Source organism: Podarcis liolepis, assembly GCF_965112155.1.
Source record: "Podarcis liolepis genome assembly, chromosome: 6".
Lineage (NCBI taxonomy): Eukaryota > Metazoa > Chordata > Lepidosauria > Squamata > Lacertidae > Podarcis > Podarcis liolepis.
The window spans coordinates 39,655,199-39,681,561 of NC_139559.1; the positions used below are offsets into that span (position 1 = coordinate 39,655,199).

Below are 26,363 nucleotides of genomic sequence, written 5' to 3' on the forward strand. Positions count from 1 at the left end.
ATTGCAGGAAAGTAAGAGGGAGAAACAAGGTTACATTAGTGGAATGCTTTTATTATACTTCACAAATCAAAAAACATTGTGCAAATACCTTGGAACATGACATTCCAGCATTGTACTATTTAACCTGGACAGCAACATGAAAGAAATTCTAGGCATTTCCCCCTCAAATATAGAATTTGAAGGCAAATGTGTTGTTTGCCAGTTCTTCACTTAAACCTACCAGTTTAGCCTATTTCACACACTCATGCATGTCCTTTTTTTCAGGGTCTGAACTAATTCTGACCTGCTTAACTGAAGATGTATTTAAAAAACAAAACATATCTATGTTCTACTAATAGGAACATGCAAGGACAAGGCATGCTTCTATTTACTTACTAAAGTGCATAACAGTGCAATAATTACTCTTTGATAAAGCATATAGATCTATCAGATTTCATTTTTAAAATTATTGCTATGTGCAGAGCTTTGGGTAATAAAAAGAGAAGATAAGTCACATTTAGCTACTAATCTAATATGGGCAAAACTGGTATGTATAACCAACTCCTCACTTACTTTGGGCCATTACTTTCTATTCTTTATCATTCCCATATACTACAGCTCCAACACCTGTGCTTTCATGTCTGTTTGGAACTAGTATATTGTATAATATTTGGTGTGCAATCTATGGAATGCTGTGTGGCAAACTCCTAACACTCAAACTGTTACATTCATTCCAGTGTGTATTTGTGTGACCGAATGCCTTATATTCTGTTGTAGCCAATGGTGATCTGTCTGAAGATGAAACTGAACGTTTCAGTTACAAACCTGAATTTGGATTGCATTGCCTACTCAGTGGCATTAAAACAGTCCAAGCTGAAGGCAATAAGCCCCATTGAATTGAATTCTCACATATAAAGCTACAGTATATTGTTACATCTGCTATAGGCTGCTGTGAAACAAAACCCCTGCTCTGTGTCAGGGCACACTGCTCTGATATTGGCTCCCAGTACGTTTCTAAGCACAATTCAAAGCGGTGGTGCTGATCTTTAAAGTCCTAAACGGCCTCGGCCCAGTATACCTGAAGGAGCATCTCCACCCCCATCGTTCAGCCCAGACACTGAGGTCCAGCGCCGAGGGCCTTCTGGCGGTTCCCTCACTGCAAAAAGTGAGGTTACAGGGAACCAGGCAGAGGGCCTTCTTGGTAGTGGCGCCTGTTCTGTGGAATGCCCTCCCATCAGATGTCAAGGAAATAAACAACTACCTGACATTTAGAAGACATCTGAAGGCAGTTCTGTTTAGGGGAGTTTTTAATGTTTGATGTTTTATCGGTTTTTTAATATTCTGTTGGGAGATGCCCAGAGTGGCCGGGGAAACCCAGCCAGATAGACGGGGTATAAATATTAAATTTATTATTATTATAAATAGTAGTAGTATTATAGTAGTAGTAGGCCCACTTTAAAGCTGGCCAGAGGGGCTAGATAACCAGAGACTCTACTAGATGATAACTGGGCTCCTCCCTGAAAGGAAGGATCTATTCCTGCACTGGAAGAGTTAAGCTTTCCATGTGCTCAGTCAACTGGTCTCTTCTGACAGAAAAGAACCTTCTCTATCTGGAAAAGTGAATCAATCAAGAAGCCTGGGGTAGTGCCAAGTTCTCTGACTGAGCCATGCTCATTATCCAACCTATCTTAGAAGCTACTGTTTAAGATAAAATGGGATGTTTTCGTGAGCATGTGTACTAGACTACAGCCTAGTTGTACAGTTAAGGGCACAAAGACAACAACAGCTTTGGTAAGTCATGCAATAGGGTGACAGTATCATACCCTCCAATATTTCTCCAATTAAAACAGGGACACCCTATTCCATGATAATAATAATTTTATTGTTTATACCCCCCACACCTGACCGGGTTGCCCCAGCCATGCTGGGTGGCTTCCAACATATATAAAAACATAATAAAACATTAACAAACCTCCCTATACAGGGCTGCCTTCAGATGTCTTCTAAAGCTTGCAGAGTTACTTATCTGCTTGTCTCGGGGGTCACATAACTCCATACCCTCCAACATTTCTCCAATAAAAATAGGGATGTTCTAAGGGAAAGCGGGACATTCCGGGATCAAATCAGAAACCGGGACGGCCTCTGTAAATCTGGAACTGTCCCTGGAAAATATGGAGACTTGGAGGGTCTGCAGTATGTATCTACTGAATGATTATCAGATGTCATAATGATTTGTTTTATTATTGAGGCACTGAGCATGGGTACCATTGTAATGAACCAAAATCAGCATAGGATTGCACTTGAATGATTACCTACTAATGTCTGTGCTTTTAAAACACATACCGTATTTGCATTCTGAATCTAAGGCAACAGCACATTACTCACAACACTAGTTTTAGATATACAAAAGGAAATTTCAGACATCCCTGACCAGAAAGCATCTTGGTCAAGACAGGCTGTTTGTGGCAGAAACAACCCCCAGCATTAAGAAGATTATTATATTACAGCAGTGATTTTAGTCAATGAAGATCAAACTGCTCATTAATAAGCAGTCACATTCATATGTCCTGGCATTGATGCAAGCAGAGAGTCATTATCAAAAACATCCTCTCATAAAACTGTGCAAAAGATACAGCAGTATATTTTGCATAGAGACAATAGGTAGTATATTAATTCTATGGCAACATATTTATCCTAATTGTAAGCAGGACTGTGTACTTTGGTAGCATCACATTGGAATGTGGTTATGGTATGCTTAAATATATTCTATGGAAATTGCTTAATTTTGTGAGACTGTCCCCTATATATTTTCTTTATAAACATCAAGAGTAACAGTAACTCTGCAATCCTATGCATACCTACCTGGGAATAACTCCTATTGAATAGGGTACTTCTGAGTAAACAAGGATAAGAATAGGAAAGCAATTCTTATTTTTATCTGTAAGCCACCTTGAGACCCGCCAGGAAAAAAGGCAGAGCATAAATAAATTAATAATATTAATAATAGGAATGATTACACTAAACCCTTTTTAGTGGGCTCAATCAGCAGAAATAAAAAATATGCTATTAATCCATTATGTAACACAGAGCTTTCCAAACTTTTCATGTTGGTGACACACTTTTTAGACATGCATCATTTTGGGACACAGTAATTTGCTGGCAAACCGGAGATTAAACTAACCCCTTTCCAGCCCCGAGAGAAGCGCGACACACTGGCACACTAATGTGTCGCGACACACAGTTTGGAAAGCTCAAACTCACTCCATATAGATTTCTCTCCATTCTGTTCAGGATTCAGAAAAAAAGACACACAATAATGCCTGAATGAACTTCTGAACCTACAATGCCCTGCCCTGCAAATTACGCTATGCCAAACTATGCCTGGGTATGAAGGTGTGGGCTCTGAGAGAGATGGTGGCCACTGACTTTGCTCCTCCCTGGCCATTCTGTAGCTATGCCATGACTTAAGAAAAGCCTGCTGCATCAGGCCACTAGCCCATCTACTCCAGTGTCCTGTTCTCACAGTGGCCAAGCAGATGGCTGAAGGTAGGCAGAACACAAGCAGAACAGCAATCTGCTCACTCGCCATTTCCAGCAGCTGACATTTAGAGGCATACTGCATCTGACAGTGCAGATGGAAAATGCCATTGTGCCTAGTAGTCGTTGATCCCCTCCCCATGAATTTGCCCAATCCTCTTCTAAAGCCATCCAAGTTGGTAGGCATCCCTGCCTCCTGTGGAAGTAAGTTCCAGTTCAACAGTGAGTTGCATTAAATATTTTCTTGGATCTGACCCTCAAAATCTGCTACAGAAGGTTGGGGGACTCCTTGGAATAGCGTTGGGATTGCAGGAGAGAAGGAGAAACGGCAAAAAATATCACCTTCCTCCCCATTCTCTTGATGGAAACCTCCATTAGATCGAAGAGCATTTCATCAACATTGATGGACGCCATTGGATATAACTAATATTTCCCATAGGTAAACCTGAAACACTGTGAAATTAGTGTACCCACAGCATATTTTCAAATGGTTATACATTAAAATAAATTATAAGTATTTAATAAGAATCGCCTGACTTTCTCAAGCAAATGACCCATCTTTAGTAGTATGTCTACCAACAGTGAAAGACGGGTGTTTCAGGATGGTTAGCAAGAAGGTGTCATTCTAGAGTCTGTTAATTTCTATTAATCCAAGCCATGAAAATGGATCTTGCATAGTCAAATGAATCTTGCCTTTGCTCTTGGAAACCTTAATGCTAGCAATTTCATTAAGCTGTGTCTATTTTTGGAATGGGCACTGAAAAGCTAAGATATCATATCTCCCCAAGATTGAATGTCTATGAAAAAAAGCTCCAGAAACATTTCAGAGTTCCCACAGAACCAAATGAGAAAAACAACTAGATTTTGCTAGGGCTTTGTGGCAGTACTGTCAGTGTTTCAATGTCACATATTTAAGAAAATTCATCATGTCTTCATGCTTCATATGTAGGCAGAAGACTCCTCTCAGGATCTCTTCTACAAGGAAGAATCTTCCTAAGTATTAAAAATGCAATTTAGATTGGGCAGACAAAACACAGGTTGTGGTTGTGATGATAGCAGACAAGAAACATAACACATAAGAACAGCTTCCCGGATCAGGCCAAAGGCCCACCTTGTCCAACATCCTGTGCTCATAGTGACCATCATGAACTACATTTCCCAGAGCTACCTTGTCAGGAACTGGGTGATTTAAATAGATTTGAAAGTGATTTAAATTTGAATGGCAAATATGCCTTAAAGATACATGATTTCTCGAAGATCTAAAAGTGCATCACCAGAGCTTGAGAGGTTCAAAATGAGTTTGCTCTAGAGCAGGTATGGTGAGTATCTGACTCTCCAGACATTCCTGAACTACAACTCCCCTTAGCCCCTAGTAAGCATGGCCAATGATCAGGATGATGGGAGTTCAGCAACATCTGGAAAGCCAAAGGTTCCCTGCACCCGCTCTAGTATTTAGATTAGACATAACTCGGCCCTCCAGATGTTTTGGGACTACAATTCCCATCACCCTTGACCACTGGTCCTGTTAGCTAGGAATGATGGGAGCTGTAGTCCCAAAACATCTGGAGGGCCAAGTTTGCCTATGCCTGATTTAGATGTTGAGTAGCATGATATTTTTCACAAAGCAAATTTTCAGCACTACCATTTTTAGAGATATTAAGAGAACTTGTAATTGGTCCAGAAAACTAGCTAGTCCACCATGCTTTAGTTTCCTGAGACAACAGCTACATTTAACACTCAGGATGTTGATCAAGTGCAAGGGGTTGCAGTCCCAGGTGGCTTATTTTCTGAGGCCTCCGTGACGATTTCCCATCACACAAGCGGAATGCTTCTACAGTGCTATGCCAGCTGTTCTCTGGAAAGGAGAAACCAAATGCAAAAGTCAAAACTATGAACATTTAGATCCTAAAGGAATTCCACATTGCCATTCTCAATATTGCTGATCACTTTTTAATTAACTGTAAGATCATTCAGTTAAATGCATGATGTTGGACCACATAAGATCACTGGAATTAAAGTAATGTTTCACAAACAGTACAAAATTGTGCTCTACTTCTAGAATGATTAAGTCTTCATGGCACCTCCACCTTCAAATCCTCATTCAATATACTCATCTAGCTGCCAAGTTCATAGCACCACCCCTTCTCTCAGCATCTGTAGGCATGTTTGTTATGCTACTCTAGCCTAACTCAGCCATCTTTAACTTGTAACACATGCCTTTATTTCCTCCCAAAAATGGCTAATTGGTATTGTACATTAAAAAAACTTTAACTTGTCATTTTCCAAACTATGATGTTTTAAAAAACAACAGATCTATTATTTAAAAAGGCACACAAATCCATTTGCAATCATCAATCTGGCTTGAAACACACTGATCTGCAGAAATATTGCAAATGAATTCTACAGTTTTCTTCTCTTTGACTATTACATAATCAGGGAAGTCCACTGTCTGTCCTTGTCACAGCTATATCCTGTGTTATTATCTTTCCATATAATAATTTTAATCAGGGTTCATATGGAATTCAAATAAGTATAACAAGTCTGACTGCAATGAATTCCACACATGCTCAAAAAAAATTTTGCATTGCTCATCACATTTGTTAATTTTGCATTTTGAAGTGCATTCAAACCAATTAAAGCCGCAGTCCACAACACATTTATGAGAGATCCCCACTCAACTCAGATGGATTTACTTTTGAGTAAAACTTGCTCAAAGACAACTTTTGTGGATGTGTCCAATAACTTCATCTGCAAATTCGTTCTTTATAACATGTATTTCATGTATTCATAGTTGGTCATATATGATTATTAAATGCAAATACTTGCAAATACTCACAAAGTTGAGCTTAAGCGACCTGTCACTGGCACATTTTTTTAAAATGGACATTGATGAAACGAACACAGGAATAAAAACAAACAATGCTTGATTCAAGAGTTCCTTAAACCTTATTTTGTATTTCGGGCCTTGACACCAAAAAGAACTTTTATTTCTAGGGCAGCCTTCTCCAATCCTGTGCTGGGACTAGTGGGAATTGTGGCGCAAAACATCTGGAAGACACTAAGCTAGGGGAAGGCTGCTTTAGGGTATGGTTCACATAAGAATATATATATATATATATTTGCCTTTCATACACCTCTTTTAAATGCTCAAAGACCTGTCCAGGGTTAAGAGATGCTAGGTTTCAGTCTGAATACTGAAAGTGGCTGTGGCTAGTCATAGCTCTCTGATGATTGTGCAATGTCTGCAAACATATCTGTCACATTTATACAGGTATGTATAAGATGTAGAGTGGGACCCAAAGGTCAACCTTCCATAAAGCATGGTGATTTCAAGTTCTCCCTTACAATGCTCTCCCAAGAAGCTCTTCTAAAGTCTGGAGCCCCACCACTGGCTGGTCCTTCCCCATAGAAGTGCTTTCCACCTGCACATGGATGTGAATGTTTGGATTCCAGCCGCGATGTGCAAAGCAACCACTTACCCTTTACATCTGCCTGAGCTCTACACAATTGAGAAAGTGCATTTTTGCCTCCAGCTTTACAAATTGTTACTGATTTTGAAAAGAGTGCCAGCACAAAGTAATGAGAAAGAAAAGCATTGCAGCATGGTGGTTTGCAGTGGGTGAAATTTTATTTACCTGGTCCACAAGAAAGTTCACAATTGCTAATACAATTATTTAAGATGTCTCATTACAATATTGATATTCAGGCTTCCAGTCTAAAACTGCCAACCTTTACGGAAAAAAACCTGCTGGTTTTATGACTTCTACTTATTTCTGCACAGAAAGTTAACAACTGGCAGTTTGATGCTTTTTAGAAGTATACATTCACAAGGCATAATTGCACATATACACACCTGCAAATTAAATGAAATAAACCAAGAAGATATGCATACAGAGCAGACATGATAGAGATATAAGATCCAATAAATTTGTCATAGGTAATTGGGCGGTAAATTTTTGCCTAAATGAAACTATTATGTAGAGAAATGAAACACTGTGCAGTATTTTAACTTACAATTATATAGGATGAAAAATATCATTATCTACCTGAGTGCTTTCATTCACATGACATCAACATGAACATAAATATGGCTATAGTTACAAATGCACCACCACATAAAGCCATGGTGCATCTCTCAATTTGAGTTGTTTCCTGGGCAATGCAACTTAATAGTGGTTCTAGGCCTTGGTCTTAATTTAAGCCACAATTAACAGCATAAGTATTTGGATTCCCATGGAGTGTAATAATGGTCTCATTTGTATGTCCCTGCTTAGTCGATAATCTAGAATGATGGGGCAATACAGTAATAATGGAGCCTCCTGCATCTGAGCCAGCATAAGCAATGCATCCTTGATTATCCAGTTGCTCCTGCCTATTGACATGTGTCAAAACCATAAACTGCACAGCAAAACAGTTCTATATGCATTAGCCTTCAATTATACAATTAAAAAAACTTCTACTGAATGTATAACAAAGTTGTTGCAGCAAAAAGTCATCTTGTATATGATAACATCCTTGTTCTGGCACTTGGAAATTTTTGAGGTTTATAAAAGAAACAGATGGGCAAAATGAATTACACGTGTGTGTGGGTGTGCGTGTGCACACGTGCTGAGAGAGACCTCCACAGTGCTCTGATGCCATCTTTATAAAGTTACCTTTGACCATATGCAAAACATTCATATTTACACATACAGGAGATCATTATTTAAGCTTGTGCATTATTGCAGCTTTGGTAAAAGTCAAATTGCTTACAGTGTACATATAAATAAACACATAATATTTATTATGATTTCACTATTATTTCAAGTTCACCGTTAGAGAGCCAAGGAAAACAAGGCACATTGCCCTCTAACTTGAAACACATTCATTTGTTCTAAGAAACACAGGACGGTGATTCATCTCTGAAAATGCTGACCACAAATTATCAAATGAAGAATAAATCAATCAAACTTACTCCTAATGTCCAAACATGCTAGGAAATGAATTTGCTGAAATGAACGAATTGAAGTCTAATGTGTTTTGACTTGGGTGTGCAGATTGATGGAGAACCCAGCTTAACCAGCCTAGTCATAAAATTGTCTCTACTATCTTCTGCAGCCCTGATTTTCTAGAGGTTAAGCTCGCATCCCACTAACCATGTGCTTTAGCCATGAGCCGCATTCAAAAGACTGGGGAAGAGCAAAGTGGCTGTGAGTGCTCCTCCGGTTGCCTGCACATTTATGCGTCCTTACCACAACAAAGTATCACATAGGATTTTTAAAAGAATTAATCTTGGGTCATATGTTGCAGACTAAAACTGCTGAAGTCTAGCATATGAACTTCTAGATTAAGGGAGCAATTCTAACCCCTGATCCATAGAACTATAGGCGATTAGGATGTCAGAGGTGTCCCTCCATCAGGCTCTGGTGGGGAGGCTCTGCCACCACATAAGACCTCACTGTGCCCGCCAAAGGTGCTGGCTTGTGCTGGTGGTGCTCCTTTTAAAAAAAAAGTTGGTCTCTCCCCTTTCCTGACTGGTAGGAGCTGATGTGGCTTTGAATGCAGTAGTGGCTCTGACACTCTGAATGCCCCCAGGCCTGGATGACCCAGGGTTGGGGTTGCTCTGTAAGGGTAATACAGAATAAAGTCCTAGATAAGAAGCTAAACTACATGATCACTTTTTGAGGTCATCTCTCAAAGTTGGGAGTTAGTTGAAACAGTAGTCTGGGTATCTTTTGTGTGTCTGTGCACAAACTACTTCTATGCCTGCTAAGCTTGCATTAGTGTTGAGATAACTGCTCAGGAAAAACCAGAAAAATCACAATGCACGCTTATATTGGTTTTGCTACAGCTTTGTCTTACATGACGATAGAATGCCATTCACAAACCCCCTACCAGTCCATTTTGAACATGGTGTTTCAGTACTAGCAACTAGTTACCTTTCCATTTGTAACGTCTACATGAAAACTGGCTTTGTATGATGAGCTACCAGTAAAAAGAATAATTTACGGCCACTCAGCTACAGACAACAGCAATTGAATGTATAGCACTAGGGCTAAAAAATTGTGCAAGTGTGGGTATCTTGGCTCAGATTCCCAAAGAGTATGTGCTCCCCACTCTCTTTTACTTCCTTTATGTGTTCATTAGCCTAAGATGAGCAGGCTAATGCATTTTTGCCTCTGAAAGCAAAACCTAGATATGTTATACAGGGCTTAATTAATTTGGAATTAAGCATGCTGTGATGATAGCATTACATCCAGCTACCCAATTCAAAGTGCTAGTATGGACTTAAAGGTAAAGGGACTCCGCACCATTAGGTCCAGTCGTGGCCGACTCTGGGGTTGCGGCGCTCATCTCGCTTTATTGGCCGAGGGAGCCGGCGTACAGCTTCCGGGTCATGTGGCCAGCATGACTAAGCTGCTTCTGGTGAACCAGAGCAGTGCAAAGAAATGCTGTTTACCTTCCCGCCAGAGCGGTATCTATTTATCTACTTGCACTTTGACGTGCTTTCGAACTGCTAGGTTGGCAGGAGCAGGGACTGAGCAACGGGAGCTCAGCCGGTCGAGGGGATTCGAACCGCCAACCTTCTGATCGGCAAGTCCTAGGCTCTGTGGTTTAACCCACAGCGCCACCCGCATCCCAGTTTGGACTTATAAAGCCTTAAATGACTCAGGACAGCAATACCTCAAGGACCACATTTCCCCGTATGGACTGACCTGAACCCTGCACTCATTACCTGAGCTCTTCCTTCATGTACCCCCTCCACAAGTGGCCCAGAGGGTGGCAACATGAGAACGAGCCTTTTCTGCAGTGGCTCCCCATTTGTGGAATGCTCTCCCCAGGGAGGCTTGCCTGGTGCCATCATTATTTAACTTTTGGTGAGAAGCAAAACTGTTTCTCTATAACTAGGCTATTGGCCTTTTACCATCTGTGGCCTTTTACAAATGTTTTTAATGTATTCCCATCACTCTTTGTATTAATATATCTATGTGGTGTTTATTGTCTGTTTGTTTATAAGTTGCTTTGGGTTGCCTTGGGCAAGATAAAGCAACTAACAAATTTAATAAAAACAACTAATAATAAGTATGGTAATGGGTTCCATACTAAGCATGTCCATATGCGTGACTGGGTAAACTGTAAGGTGGCAGTTCGTGGAGATTTCCCTGCAAAAACCATCAAGATACAGTCTAGTACCTTTACTGGGGAATTCCTTAAAGGGTGGTGGTTTTAAAGTTAACAGTATACATCAAAATGTAAGATATCAAACTCCTCACCTATGCCTGCGGTTGCCATATGTCCGGAATTTCCCTGACACAGCCATGATTTGGCTGTTTGAAACTGTGTTTGGACAGAAAATGCAGAAATGGCTTGGAAAATCTGTATGCATATTGGAAGTTTAGTTTTTAAAGAAAATGTTAACTTTTTTTGTTATGAGATTTCAACAATTTTGTGCCACTTTTTGAAATATGGCAATTGTACCTTTGCCTCTTAGGGCTGTCCCAAGGCTCTAAAGGGCTTTGTGTAGATCTACCATAACAGGAATTGTATGTTTTAGATGTCTACTATGTAATTATAGGCTTGTGTATTTGGAGAATATAATTTATTCTGAGGGTTTACTCTGAAAGTGACCATCATTCAAGTATGCAGTCCACTAATTCTTTTGTTCTAGGAGAGTTTCATCACTCTCTTAGTGGTTTTGTCTTTTTCCAAGTGCTTAAAACTGTAAAAAGCAGGTACAGTGGATGAAAGCACGTCTACGCATCTTGAATGTGTATCAGGAAGCAGAAACCAGGATACATCCACTGTCATTATTCTAACCACAGAAAGTCTGTGGGGTTGGTTGTTGCTTTTAAGTAGATTTGTTGCACCAGGGCAACTTTAATCCACTTTAATTGTGCAAACCTAACTTTAGTATGAGCTTGAAGCCCTCCTGCAAAATACTGACAGTCTGGAGGCAAACAAAACCTGTGGGTTTCCCCCCCACTCCAACTGCCATCAGTCTCAGAGCCAGCAGGACCAGGGGTTATAGAAGCTGAAATCCAGTAACATCTGATGAACTACAGCTTGCCCATCCTTACTTTATGTGGCTGGTCTGGGCAGAAGTCTCATGCTCTCATTTTTCCTCATCACTGCCCCACCCTCTTATTCCTTTACTAATCAAGCCGTTTAAAAATAATGGAACAAATTTCCAATTTAAAATATTCAGTCATTCATCAAAACCTGGCTGCATTTCACAATCCTTGAACCAAGGAGACCCACCCTGTTGCCTTCTCTTTCCCTCCAGCAAAGTGAATCAAGTTTATCAGGGGGTGGATTATTGAAAGTTCACAAATGTAGCATTTACCAAGATTATTATTACTATTATCATTTTACAAAACATACACCAACAAGATTGCAATTATGGGAAAATGCAAGCACTAGGGTATGGGAACCTATGAAAAGGTTTCCAGGACAGCCAGGGACAAAACTGAAACATTTTCAGCAAACAATAAAGCACATTGTGCAGGCAAATAATCTTTCTTTGGGAGTGTTCCCATTAAGGCAAAGTACGGGAACAGTGCCAAGTATCGAAAGTGCATTCCAGACCCTGAATCACATATCCCTGCATCTATTTCCTAATATGCAGCAAATAGTTAACAAAAAAAAATCTCTATTATTAAATCACTCCCATAAAGCAGCTAGGGACCACAAATGGATTGTGGTTTCTAGGAAAAAATGCATTCCATGAATGGCAAGGAAAAGCGACTCCCACATGTGTTGCAAGGCAGCTGTCACAATCACCATCACATGCAGGGCAGAAATCTAACTCCACAAAGCAAAAATACCACAAACAGAAATACACAACCTCCCTCTCTCTCTTCCACACACACACAATTGTACAGGACGATCACAACTATTGGGGAATGTTACAAAAATAACCACAGATTTACAAATATTAATACAGGTGAGGTCCACACACAAAATGGAAAAAGCTAAGATATCAAAGAGAGACTTGCCACAGTTACATTTAGTAATGCTGCAAAGGGGAATGCAGACCAGCATAGTTGCAGAGCAATAGAAGGGGAAGGAAATTTAAGAGACTGGCCATTCTGTGCAGGTTTGCAGCAAATGCCTCCTTCATGGGACAATCTCACTTGGTGGTAGCGAGACCAGGGGCTCACAGATGATTGCGTCTGATTTCTCCCTGTAGAGAGGGAAATAACATGCCATTGACATATCCTCTCACATTATAATGTGAGAAAGAGACAGCATAGTATTTTCCAACTCTTTGTATTCTGCTTCTCAGGGACAACTGACAATGTCTAGGTGTGCTAGACACATCTAGCTGGCACTGTTAAGGCATGACATTTCAGGAGGAATGCACACAAGCACTGCAAGAGCAGAATCAGATCTGATCTGACTACCTTCCTTACCAAGAAAAGACAGAGGATTCTTTACAAAGTGTGTGTGAGAGAGAGCAAATATGCAATAACCAATTCACAATTGCTAGATGATTTGTTAAGCATGTCCAATAGCAATTGGCTGCAGCAATGTGATGTCACAGAATGTTCACAAACTGTTAACAGATGAATTCTTTCATGCAACATTCTATGACAGAAAGTCTGTCTCCTCATATGGCTTATGACTCACATTTACAACACAGTCCTATGCTTGTCTGCTCACAAATAAGTCTCATTGAGTGTGACAGAGCTCATACATGGGTATAAGTCAGATACAGGGGTATAGGAGACTCTGTGACTTCCTACCTATCTCTGAACTTCTCCTGTGTTCTTAATTTCCTTTCTTATTTCTTCCACTTATATTTATTCACTCTTCTGTTATCTCTCATTCTCTCATTAATTCATTATCATAACCTACACCTCCTCATTATATTTACTCCTGCGTGAAGGGCTATAACTCGGTGGTGCAGCATCTTGATGAAGGTCTCTGGTCCAATCCCTTGCATCTTCAGGTAGGGCTTGGAAAGTCTCCCATCTGAACCTGGACAGCTGCTGCCAGTCAGTGTGGAAAACTGGTCTATCAGCTTGATGGACCAATGGTCTGATGTTCCTGTATTCATTCCTGTACTCACTCCTGGTAGAATTGTATTAGTTCATATGACCAGAGAGTGTGAATCATATTACTTAACAGATACTCTCTAAATAGTGCACAGGTTCTAAGAATCTACAGCTACCAAGTCACACTTGGCAATTTCTGCAACGTGGTAGCTTGCTTCCACTATTCTGAACTTCTTCCCACTATTCCTGGTACTGGAATGTGACCAGCAGCTCTCAGCCTTACCCTCTCAACAGTAATCTCCGACTTTTTGTGAGATGCAGAAGTGTCATTTTACAGGGTTATTGGGAAACAAATATATAATTTACAAAATTCCTGTAAACTGAGCCTCGAGAGGAGATTGCGTATCAAGGGATTAGAAGATGCCTTTGTCAAAATGCTTTGTCATTAATTTGCTTTTATCCTGTCTCCATGGCAATGCAAGGCATGCCTAGAATACACTGCTGTGAATTTAGCCCAGAATTCATCCCATTGAAGAAACTTACAAATAACTGTAGACTCAATAGGTAACTGCAAACCATCGTGGCTTCCCCACGAGTGCAACGGCATGGAGTCTTGTAGGGACCACAGTTCAATGGCAGAGCTCATGCTTTGTATTCGTAATATTTTATTCTGTGTTCAGTGTCTGGCATCTCTAGTTGAAATAGGATAATAAGTAGAAGGACTTGGATGGATCACAGCCTGAGATCAGTGCACACCATAGCAGACAATACTAAGCTAGCTAAACCTGTGGTCTGACTCAGTACATGGCAAACTTTAATATTCATATTTTAAACTCATTTGCAAACACCTGCAGTCATGCTTTTCATTTTTGGCTTAAAACTTAGCACATCTTCGGAGTATGAAAAAGATAAGGCTTGTACAGCTTCAGCAAGCTTACTTAAAGATAGGTTTTATACTTGATTCTTTGTTGTGCTTCATCCATCTTGCTCATTTTGAAAGAAAAGTCACTTTTCTATAAATGGATATTGATCGATGAGCTGTAAAATATTCCACCCAACTTAAAGGGGCTGTAATTTGTAGGAGAATTATTTGGTACTTTCTCTCCATGTACATTCCTTTGAAACAGACTTCTAACCATCTCTTGGTAAATGTTTATTTATCAAAAACATACAATTACACATGCAAACTGTTCACAACGATACTCACAGGCAAGCACTTCCCACTTGAAGCTGCAAAGAAAGAAAAAAACAGTATAGGAAAGCTCAAGCTGCAGTTCAATGAAGATATAAAAAGCAAGAAAGCAGAACAGCACATAGAAAGCAGTCTTCACTAGCAAGAAGACCAATGTTAACTTGCATCCAAAATTATTGCAAAATGCAAGCCAGTGACTGTTAAATGGCTACCGGCCTAGCATAATTACATATAGCTCTTTCTCTCCACAAGCAAAGCAAGTGAGCAGAAGCTACGAGAACAAATTGTCATCTGCATTTTTTTTTATCACCATGCCCAAGAAACACATTTCAGTTTTAGCATGAACTACTTATTAGTTGGAGGAGAGGCCTACTATCAATTACTGTTTTTTATACTGAAGTCGTTGCCGAAAGGCTCTGCAAAGAACAAGATTTCAGCACCAGTTTTTCCTGTTCTTCCATCAATCTGCTTCTCATATATTACAGTGACAAACCTGGGTATTTTTTATTTTTTTTTAAGATCCTGGACTACCATATCAAATAAAGAGATTGCAAAGAGTCTGAAATCCTGTTTCATCTACAGCCTCACTCCAGGAACTTGCTCTGGCAGAGACTACTGTCTGACATACGCCCTGGAAACTGGGTCTTTGTTTTATTAAGCAACAGAGCACTATGTTGTAGCCTGAGAAATAAGCAGCTGATGAAAAAGCAAAATGCAAATCAGCAAGCAAAACTGCAGTGATATTGGAAATGCTGCTGAAAACTCTATCCAATCTGAGGGATATACATGGGTCAAAGAAAACTGCAGCAAATTACTGCATATATAGTACAGTGGTACCTTGGTTGTCGAACTTAATTCATTCTGGGAGTCCGTTCGACTGCCAGAACTGTTCGAAAACCAAGGTGCGGCTTCCGATTGGCTGCAGGAGCTTCCTGCACTCAATCAGAAGCCGTGTCAGATGTTTGGCTTCCAAAAAACGTTCGCAAATTGGAACACTTACTTCCAGCTTTGTGGTGTTTGGGAGCCGATTTGTTTGAGAGTAAAGCCGTTTGACAACCAAGGTACCACTGTATAGCAAATATGACTGTCCACTGTAAGAAATTATGTATATGTTGGGTATACTGTGTAGAGCCCATGAACTCAGCTACAAACTACTATGGATCTGACAAATCTGTCTTAAAATGCTCACTTTAGATAACAGCCTTATTCAAGGGGCTTTTGCTTAGCACTAGAAACATATTTTCCTCATAAAAAGGAAAGTTTTGCAGCAACAGAAATCATTATTACTTTTAAGTGTCCACCTATAATTTTCAAACCAGAATACTTCAAAGTACATAGCTATTTGGAGTGGCCTGACATGAACCCTTTGGCAAAAATCTAAAAGGCCACACAGAGTTCTTTGCATCAAGGCCTCCTGAGCTACTCCACTTTTGTGAAAGTCACACCCTGAAGGTTAACAAAGGCTGCAGCTGGAAGGGAAATTATTTAACCCCCCCCCCCGGCAATGCACGAACAGAAGCATCTTAATCATGCACAGTAGGTTCTTTGAATCCTGACTTTTGATGGTAGGTTCTGTCCAATAATCTCACGTAAAGCGTCACCAGCTTTCAATTGGCTTGAAAAGGACAATTTCTGAAGTAAGGAGTGACAGGTGAAATAATACTGCACAATTTTTGCTGTGCTTGAAATTGGAATAGAAGATTAGGATAGAGATATTACCACCTGAACACTGTCTTGCAGCTTTTGTTGATCAGCCCCGTCTCGAGCCTCCCGGAACAGAAGAGACCCTGCCGGATTGAGAGGCTGGCTCCCAACACTGTAATTGCGAGGACGTTTTAATGTGTCCGGACTGGCTAGTGGTGTAAAGCTGTTCCTTCTCATCCTTATAGGGGTTTGGCTCTTGGGAATGTTGTTCTGATTGAAAATGGAGGATATTATAAGGGGTGAGAAATCGAATCACAGAATTTTAAACCACAGTTAAAACACCACTGAATATTGTTGATGCCAGGCGCATATATATATATATATATATATATATATATATATGCCACTGATATTCATATCTCTGCTTCATATGGTGTGCTCTCCTGCGGTGAAGCACTGAATGTGCCGAAGTACGGGCACATTTCTCTCTTCCTCCAAGTGCTTCTCATAAGTGCAGGGAGACTGCTGCCATGTTATTGTGAACTGTTGTTTTATATTATATACATCTAGTTTTTTGTACCCTGCCTTGTTATTGCCTATGAAAACAGTATAAATATTGTAAGAAAACATTAGCAAAATAAACCTAAATAAGGTTCATTTCTACCCAGCTGTTTTTTCTTAGAGAAGAAAAGGGAAATATAAATGAATGAGTAGAGTTTTACCAGGTAGGGAATCCTTCAGTACCGCTCGGGCAGGTTAAATATTAAATGCTGCGTGCTCAAGGTCTCCGCATGCAGGATATAATTCTTGCTCACCAATCAGATGACTTCAGCTATTTTTCTTACGCAAGCTGTTTGGAAGTGTGACACTAGGGCAGCCTGATTTTCAGGGTCTACTTTTGGCTACAGCATTTCGAGTGAATATTTTGTTGCTGCAGCTAAAGCAGCACTCAATTGAAATAGAGCTCATTCAGAGCTCCCTGCAATTCCTGGTTGCAGGGCTGAGCCAACACAAGCCTTCTTGGGCTAGTCTAAGAGCTCTCAGGAAGTCACAGAAATAAGTCTTCACGAACCCTTCCTTTGCTTTAAGCCCGTGGTCTCTTTTATAGCACAGCAATGTCACGGAAGAACTGGCAAGAAGCAAAAGTTCAGCACTGCCCCTTGCACTTGAACTATAACACCTGTTCCCTTTGGGTGAATCTGTCAACATAGTGACAATGCCAGGCTGTTCAGTTTCATTCATTTATTTTCTATCTTTCATGAAGTTTCCTTGATTAGTCCTGAAATCAAGGGAGAACTCCTGTGAATACAGTAATACTTGTTCCGAATGTTCATATTGTTCATGGCCAAGGCCCATGAAGCCACCAAAGGAAGTCTGGGTCTGTTCAGTGCTTGGATGGGTAACCACCCAGGAACCACATCAATACTGCCTTCTGTTCCATGGATTTAGTGCCTACTAGCGACACAGTATTGCACACCACTTTCCTGGCTTTTGACCCTGGCTTAGAATGGGACAAAAAAAGAAGAAGAAAAAAGCCTGAAATCAAAACGAAGATGATTTAAACAAAGTCCTAAAAAATCTTGGTTCATGCTTACTTTCACCCTACTGTGGCTACACGCTGAAATGTATTTTTCTGCCCTTCAGCGTTTTCATAATTGTTTTGCTTTCTGTGAGTCCCAGAAAAAACAGCAAATCTAATCATTTGAAATCTAGATGGAGTAAGAGAGGTGAGGATGGAGGGTAGGGGGTAGAAGGCCTTGCTGCAGAGCAGAGGGCATCTTGTTTCAGAGAAACAGAAGAAAAAATACCTTTGTAATTCAAAAGAACATTCCGGTCATTTATTTTATTCATAGTATAAACTGAGGGAAGCTAAGTTAAAACATCCCAAAAGTGCAGTGGTTCACGGTATATTGAAACCACCTAGTATTTTTTGGTCTTAATGATGCCCTGGGACTTATTTTCCTTGTAAAATAAAAACTTCAAACCAGCAAATTCATAGGATATATATGTCATGCTGTAATGTAGTACCAGTTGCATGCAGATTTTGCATATTCAAAGCACTTAATGCTTTTGAACTGAATGAACCATTGCTATAAGATTGCTAAGCAGTATCTATTGCATACTAGCTATTACAGAGCTGAAGGCAAAAGGCCTAACTGAATGCTTAAAAATAAATAAATCTTGAATTGTGAGTAAACCATTTTTAGCAACCTGAATTAGATCTGTTAGTACAACGGCACTAAGCTCGCAGCAATCTCATTCTTACAGTAAATTAAGCAAACAAACAAAAAAGGCAAGGTTGGGTTTCAAGCTGTAATAATGTAACCTTATTTCCCCAAATAACTATATTAAATATACTGGCTGCTATTTTGGCACTTCAAGAAGAAGAAGAGTTTGGATTTGATTTCCCACTTTATCACTACCTGAAGGAGTCTCAAAGTGGCTAACATTCTCTTTTCCCTTCCTCCCCCACAACAAACACTCTGTGAGGTGAGTGGGGCTGAGAGAAAGAAGTGTGACTAGCCCAAGGTCACCCAGCAGCTGCATGTGGAGGAGCGGAGATGCGAACCTGGTTCACCAGATTACGAGTCTACCGCTCTTAACCACTACAAGATTTCCCTCCACTTATAACAAACTGATATGCAAAGGTCATATTTCAGCCTTTTAATACAGTACAAGAACATACAATGTGTGTACAAGAATTTGGACTCATCCTGTACTTTGGTAACCTCTTAAAGAGGCAATAGATCACCTGTTACATGATGACTGGTGCATGGGTGAGGCGAGATTTTACTTCTTTTTCTGCTTCCTCAGATTTCCAATCAGGTTAGACAGACAGGGGAGGTAAAGGTTTTCAAGTGATTATGTCCACAGGGAGTACATTGTGACCTGGTAAATACTTGCCTGGATTCATCTTACAGTTCACATATCTAGATATGCAGTTCACGTATCTTGCATGCCAAGAGCAACAATACAAAGCCTAGATGTGCCGACTCAGAAGGAAACACCAGCGAGTTCAGTGGAACTTACTCCCAGGCAAGTGAGTACAGGGTTGCAGCCTGAACTACTAAGTCTAAGGACGCATCTTTATATTTTACAACTCAACAAAATGGACCATATCTGGAATGCAGCAGTGCTTTTTACCCCCCCAAACCATTAACGATATACTTTAAAGTTCTAAAACATTCAAACTGAAGATCAGACATTTATTTCTGAGGTTTTTTTAAGAAATACTATCATGATAGCCCTTTATGCATTTTTAAAATAATAGCCTAATAAATACATTATTCATCCCTAAACAGTATTTTGAAAGCATTTAAAAAATCAGAATAGGCACACATATATGAGAATTTTCCCACTGTAAATTTGATCCCTCAGTTCTAATCTGATAATATATTCCATGAATTATTTTGAAAAAAACTACAAGAAGGGGACAGTATTTTCTCAGAACCGAGGGTGGGGGGAGCTGAGTGTGCCAGAAAAAGATTACCCTCCTCATGAGTAAAGCACAATGGGCCCCATCTGAAGTGGACTAGGAGCTTCCCATTGATTTCCAAGTGTTTTGTACCCATAGCCCAATGAAACTGAAATACTTGGGCCTAAATTGTAAAAAGTTAATGAGATTTGACAGCTCAAATCTAGGTACATCAAGTTAACAGTCGTGGGTCAAACTTTCAGTTCAGAAACAAACAAAACAGAATACACAGGAAAGGGCTGATATATATTTTACATACTGTTGTGGGTGGCTTGTCCCGGTGTGTGTCCACAGCTTCCACATTCAGGGAAATCATTTCCAATTTACAGCCTTCATAGATGTGAAAATGGAATACACTTAAAATCATGCATTACTACATTATTAGACAAGGGGAAGGGGGGGGGACAATAAACACACAGAGAGAAAACCCTGAAGTGTTAATTTTAGCTCCAAAACTGAAATGCAAAGATGCTTCTGAGGAAGAGACGGGGGCTCCACTGTATGCACCCAAGTTTCCTCAACATTCGGTCTGGATTGTTTCTTATTTGGGCAAAGAATTCAACAACACAGGACAGGTTATAGGTGCAATCCAATTGGTGCTTCCTGTTCTTTTGCTAGAAGAAGGGGCGTTTTTGGACCATTCTTGCTTCTTTCTCTCTGCAGCTCCTTCCATGCTCCCTTCCACCTGCTCCAGATGGTCCTCCAACACTCTGGAGCTGATTTTGTGGGAGCTGTAGGGGGGAACTTCCTCTTCTGTTAGTACAGTCATACCTTGGTTGTTGAATGGAATCCATTCCGGAAGTCCGTTCAGCTTCCGAAAATGTTCAACAACAAAGGCGTGGCTTCTGATTGGCCGCAGGAGCTTCCTGCACTCAATCGGAAGCCATATTGGATGTTTGGGTTCCAAAAGAATGTTTGCAAACTGGAACACTCACTTCCGGGTTTACAACGTTCGGGAGCCAAAACGTTCGACTCACAAGGCGTTTGGGATCCAAGATACGACTGTATTTGTGTCTGCTATGGCAAAGGCACTTCTGCAGATAAAAGGGCACCAACTGAACACAACCCTATCAGTCGCTCAGGTTACAGGAGGTGGGGGGAAAGATGATTCAGGGTGGTGAAATTACTTTCTGCTAGCTCTGTGAAACAGGTGCAATCTGAACCTTGTCTCAAGTTAGCATTCTAAGCACTAGTAAGCACTAGAATCACTGCTTCCTCTCTCCTTGCCCACATTAATAAACCAACAAATACTTACCATAAGCAACTGGTGTGAGTTTAAGGATGGTATGAAGAGGGCACCTCAGGTAGGGCAGCTCATCTATAAGAATACAAGTGGAATCATAGAGTTGGAATCATCTAGTCAAACCCCCTTCAGTGCAGGAATCTCAACTAAAATAAGAATTAAAAACTACCAAGCATGGTCCAAAATGTACTTTATGCAACTCTCCTTGTTGCCTCAACTCAGAAGGAACTTTGTGGTAAACGTGTGACAATGTGGTAAGACTCTTGACAGTAATGCTCGGAGGATGTAGTAAATGCTAGATGTGCAAAAGCCAATTAGCAAGAGATAATTTCAATCAGTCTGTGCAATTATATCCCGTATAAATCACTCGCAAAGTGGTTTACAAGAAATAAGATCCTACACTTGTCTACTCAGTAATAAGTCCCATTTGGATAACTCCTAGGTGAAGTGTGTGTATGGAACTGTAGCCAAAGCATTTTTTTTTATAAAAACGGACAGTCATCATGAGAATGAAAATTAAGAACAATGAAATAGGATAATAAGCACAGAGGAGTTGTTAATGCTGGAACTGCAGTGAGGGGAATGAGCTTCGGATGTCATGATAAATCTGGTTCCCATGCACTGAAGTCCTGAAGAAAATATTGCGTTTGTGTGATTTTCATCAGTATGTTTTTAATAGTGATGTGGTTCCTAATAATGCATTTAGGTCATGTGCAGTTTGGCCCCACGCTGTTCCAGATAACAACGTGCTTTGTAATAGTAAAGATGTACAAAAACAGCTCTGCTCCTTACCTGCACTCTTATCAAGGAAATAGGCCAGTAAGCATCTCATAACTGCTTGATGAGAAATAACTAGAACATTGCCCTGACGCTCTAGCTCCATAATCACAGGTTCCAAGCGTTGGACCAAATCTTGGTAAGACTAGGAAACAAAAACAAATATTTACCAGAAACAAAAGGCACTCACCTGATTTTACAACCTCACAAGTTTCAAAGTGATCAGAATTTATTTATTTTTTAAACCAGCCATGGAATTCAATGTAGTACTAAGGAGGTTGTTCCATTAGCGCAAGCAGAACTGCTGGCATTAATGGAACAATCTCCCCTCTGCTCCCCTATATACTGTTCCTGGGGTTCTTCTTACCCCCCCCCAGTGCAGATCTGGGGGAAGTGCAGGGGCACCATGGGGGGGGGGCAGAGAGAGGGAGGAAGCCCTGTTACACTAGCTGAAGTCCTTGTTCCGGTTTTTGCTACTGGAACTGGGTGTTTGAATCTGCCCCCTAGCTGAGTTTGTTACAATTAGTTAATCAATCAATCAATCAATCAATCAATCACCATCATCTATTAGACTTATTTCTGATTCTTCCTTTAGAAAAAACAAATGCCTTAAGTGGACCCTTGTGACAATTCTAAGTTATGACAGAATCACCCACAGTTAGAAGTAATTACTGTTTTAAAGATCAGCAGGTTTTCTTCCAAGTTATGAGAATAATCATAATGCCTGAAATCTATCCGACCATACTTAAGTAGAACTTAAGAGTAGGCTGGAATTTTTATTTTTTTAAACTTAAATTTGATGATATGGAAAGAGACTACCTAGGGAAGTCACAATGAATTCAGATATTCACATTACAAAATTGAGATCTAATAATAGGCCGATTCAGACAATATGGTAAACTATTATGGAAACAAGCTGCAGTGACCATCAGGCTCCCAGGCTCCCCTCTCTCCCTTCATCAGCACAGCTGCAAGGAGGGTTGGGGCAACTGACTAAAATGTTTTAAACGGTTCTAATTTTTGTTGTGTTTTATATGCTGTAAACTGCCCAGAGTGGCTGGGGAAACCCAGCCAGATGGGCGGGATATAAACTACTACTACTACTACTAGTAGTAGTAGTATCCCTACTGTAACCACGGTTTGAATTTGGCTTGGTTCAAAGAATGTACAGTAAAGATTACCCACATTTTGCTAGTGTGGACAAAACAACAAGAAGCAGTTAATCAAAAACAAAAGCAAGCTTCTGATCTCCTCTTTACTACTGTTCTGGAAGAGAGGTGAGGAGGAGCTCACTTTGACTTGTTCCCATTATGAGATACAATGGTTTGTCTTAGCTTGTGGATCAGCTCAGTAAGAGTCCCTGTTGTAGTTTCCAGTTTTACTGTATTTTGCAGTTGTATTAGCAGTTGATCACCGCCTATCCCTTCAAAACTATAAAGTCAAAAGCAGTAATATTTTATTAATTGATGATAAAAGCTCCATACTTCCCCTCCAGGGTAGCGATAAAGGTATTTATCTTGATCCCGAAGTGCAAATTCTTCTGGATACTTCCTCTGAATTCCTTCATAGGTCATTTCTTCACATACTCCCTAGCAAAATAGGAATTAATTCCAGAAGATAAAAAGAAAATTTATCTGCATTCAAAAATTCCCCCTTTTAACATATGTGACACCAGTTTGCATTCACTTACAAAAGAGTGAAAATAATTTCAGTGGATTATAGAAGGTTTTATCTCAAAACATGGAGGTTCCATAATTTTGATGACATTTATGATTGTAATCTCATGCCCACTAATTTAGGAGTAAATGCTACTGAATATGCCAGAACGTCCTTTGATTTAAATATTTGTTTGTCTGTTACGTTTTAACTGCACCCTTCCTCCTTGATAGGAGCTCAGGACATCATGCACTCAGACTAATTATATTTTTTGAAAAATCTGGCTTACTTGCAATTTCTTGAAGTAAGTAAGTAAAGTTTTATTTAGATTATCCTTACATCAAAACAAATCACTTGCAACACCCACCACTGTCTCCACCCCCCCCCCCAGTGTGTGGCTTTTCTGTAATTTTACTCACAGCATCAATCTCGTTCAATATCTTCCACTGCTCATATGGGACTCCCAGGGCCTCTGCTGTCTGGATAGTTCTTTTCAATTGGCTAGTCCAGACCTTCAGATCCACAATCTCCTGTTCCTTGATGAACTTTTTCAATGCTTGTGCAAACTAGGATACAATACAATACAATACAATACAATACAGTACAGTACAGTACAGTACAGTACAGTACAGTACAATACAATACAATACAATACAATACAATTGAGATGCCTATACAATTTTTGGCTTGTTGTCCTGGGGAAAGATTCCTCTTCTTTTATTAAGAAGATCAGAACACCAATCTAGGTCTGATGCTGCTCATAATGCTAGGGCAGGCAGCTACAAGGGCATGCAGAATCAAGACAGATGATGGGAGTCCTTGGAAAAGCACACTTTCCCAAAAGTATGTAAAAACAGAGTTTGGTACAGAATTTGCCATATTTTGTTATATAGGATTGGAGCCAACCTTAATTTCATGCAGCCCACAAGAATGGGGTTTCACAAAAACAAAGAGAGATTTGCAGTGCAGCAAACTCCACCAAGTTTGTTGTGGTTTTTGTCCACCATTGGCTGTGGCAACTAATTGACTTTTCCTATGGGCTAATGACCTTTCATAGGAAAATATTTCCTCACTCCCGTTCTAGAAATAATGTATCTGTGAAGACAAGTAAAAGTATACTTTTAACTTAAGTTTAGGAACCTATCCAATATGAATGATCACACACAACTCTATAAAATTAATTGAAGAATGAGGCCTTCGACTTACAAAAAAATGATTAAATTGATACACATGCAATACAGTTGTAACTTGGATCCTGAATGCCCTGGAACTTGGAGGTTTTGGCTCCCAAATGCCGCAAGTCCAGAAATGATTGTTCTGGTTTGCAAATGTTCTTTTGGAACCTGAAAGGCTGACAGGGCTTCCATGGCTTCTGATTGGCTGCAGGAGCTTCCTGCAGCCAATCAGAAGCCGTGATTTGTAAGTCGAATGGACTTCCGGAACGAATTCCATTCGACTTCCAAGGTACGACTGTAGTTGTGTAACTTTCAGATATGTACGTTATATGTGTTTTATCTCTTTTTAGCTACTGTTGATTTTAACCATCTTCTGCATGTTTTTAAATAATGAAGAAAACTGCTTTGAGGTTTCAAATGAATGAATGAAACATCTGCAGGTGTTTTCTCAGAAAACCATTTAATAAATGGAACAATTTTACCAGCAGGAAACCTAGCAGGGTGATAAATTTAGGATTATGATTCTTTTCTTTGCAATTATTGGCTGCATTGGCACATCATGGTGCACCGTAAATCATGGCTTAACATGCACGAGCAAACTGCACCTTGTCCCCACTCACAGTAGGAGGAAACAAATCAAAATCCCTGGGCTAAGAGTTATGCCCAAAATGAAGGATTGATATTTGTCTCACTCCCAAACTACAACCCTTGGTTTGAATGAACTGAATGAAGGGCTCCTTATTTGATTCCTCCTTGTGCAAGGAAGGAGCATTCACGTTGAACCATTAAGTGTGGCTTACTGTGACTTGTGACTGTGCTTAGCACAAATGAAGGTGAATGTTGGCAGAAAATCTGACCCTCAACTTAGCTCTTAAAATGCCAATACAGAGAGCAACAAAACTTATGCATAGACCATACCTGCTTCCCTCGCGCTGACAGGCCTGAATCCCCACCAATCTTGCTAACCAGGTTGCACTCACTCTCACCATGTCTACAGAGATAGATGGTGCGTGGCTGAACATGGATATTCATAAGGTAATAGACAATTTTACTTTGGATGTAATCTTGGACTCTGTTGACAAGGAAGCGCTGCCCTACGTTGATCACTTTAATGAAAGAACGGTCTCTGGAATTCAGAAAACACCAGAAACATTATCAATATAGTAATTCAATATGTATTTTCTCCCGTATGTACATGTTTCACAACCTATAAGTGAATGTATACATATTAAGAGCTGCAGGTAAAGTTGGATCACTGAACTCATTTACAACAGCATATCCACAGGGATCACAAACTGCTGTGTAAATACAGGATACAGTGTGGTGTGAATTCCCCTCAGCTGGATTTGGAACTGACTTAAAATTTATAAGTTTCATCAGAGATCTGCCAGGGCCTTAAAAAATAATCCTTCGGAGGCTTTTGTATAACATAGCCCAGTTTAAACCAAGAAAAAGGGTTGGTGATGGAAAATACATAAATATGCATGGGGCAGTTGAAAACTCACTGCTCAGCTCAGAAATGATTTTCCGCATATGTGCAGAGAAATACCTACAGGAAATGATGTTGATTATGAGCTGGATAAATTCGTTTTCCAAACCAGGTAATTATGACACTGCCTCTTACAGTAGCGACAGTGCAACTCTGCGAGCCAAACCAGACATGTTTGTGCTAAGGTGATGAATACTTAGTCTCTTAAGAGTGTCAGAA

At 40.0% G+C, this 26,363-nt stretch overlaps 1 protein-coding gene across 17 annotated transcripts in view; it reads right to left on the reverse strand.

Annotated features, from left to right (window-relative positions):
* Positions 1-30: 30 nt before the first annotated feature.
* PFKFB2 (6-phosphofructo-2-kinase/fructose-2,6-biphosphatase 2) overlaps positions 31-26,363 on the reverse strand; it is a 38,370-nt gene continuing 12,037 nt past the window's right edge. For 4 of the 17 annotated variants that reach the window (XM_083508969.1, XM_083508970.1, XM_083508963.1 and 1 more), the window contains exons 9-17: positions 25,574-25,781; positions 23,900-24,046; positions 23,309-23,413; positions 21,840-21,969; positions 21,060-21,122; positions 20,064-20,134; positions 16,408-16,599; positions 14,701-14,723; positions 7,126-12,679 (exon numbers count right to left, since the gene is read on the reverse strand). In XM_083508969.1, the coding sequence (XP_083365095.1) occupies positions 12,613-12,679; positions 14,701-14,723; positions 16,408-16,599; positions 20,064-20,134; positions 21,060-21,122; positions 21,840-21,969; positions 23,309-23,413; positions 23,900-24,046; positions 25,574-25,781 (1,006 nt within the window). In that variant the 3' untranslated portion in view covers positions 7,126-12,612. Of the gene's footprint in view, positions 5,372-7,125; positions 12,680-14,700; positions 15,523-15,986; positions 16,600-17,309; positions 17,609-20,063; positions 20,135-21,059; positions 21,123-21,839; positions 21,970-23,308; positions 23,414-23,899; positions 24,047-25,573; positions 25,782-26,363 lie in introns of those variants that run through there. The other 13 variants (XM_083508976.1, XM_083508975.1, XM_083508973.1 and 10 more) reach the window with 9 other exon arrangements.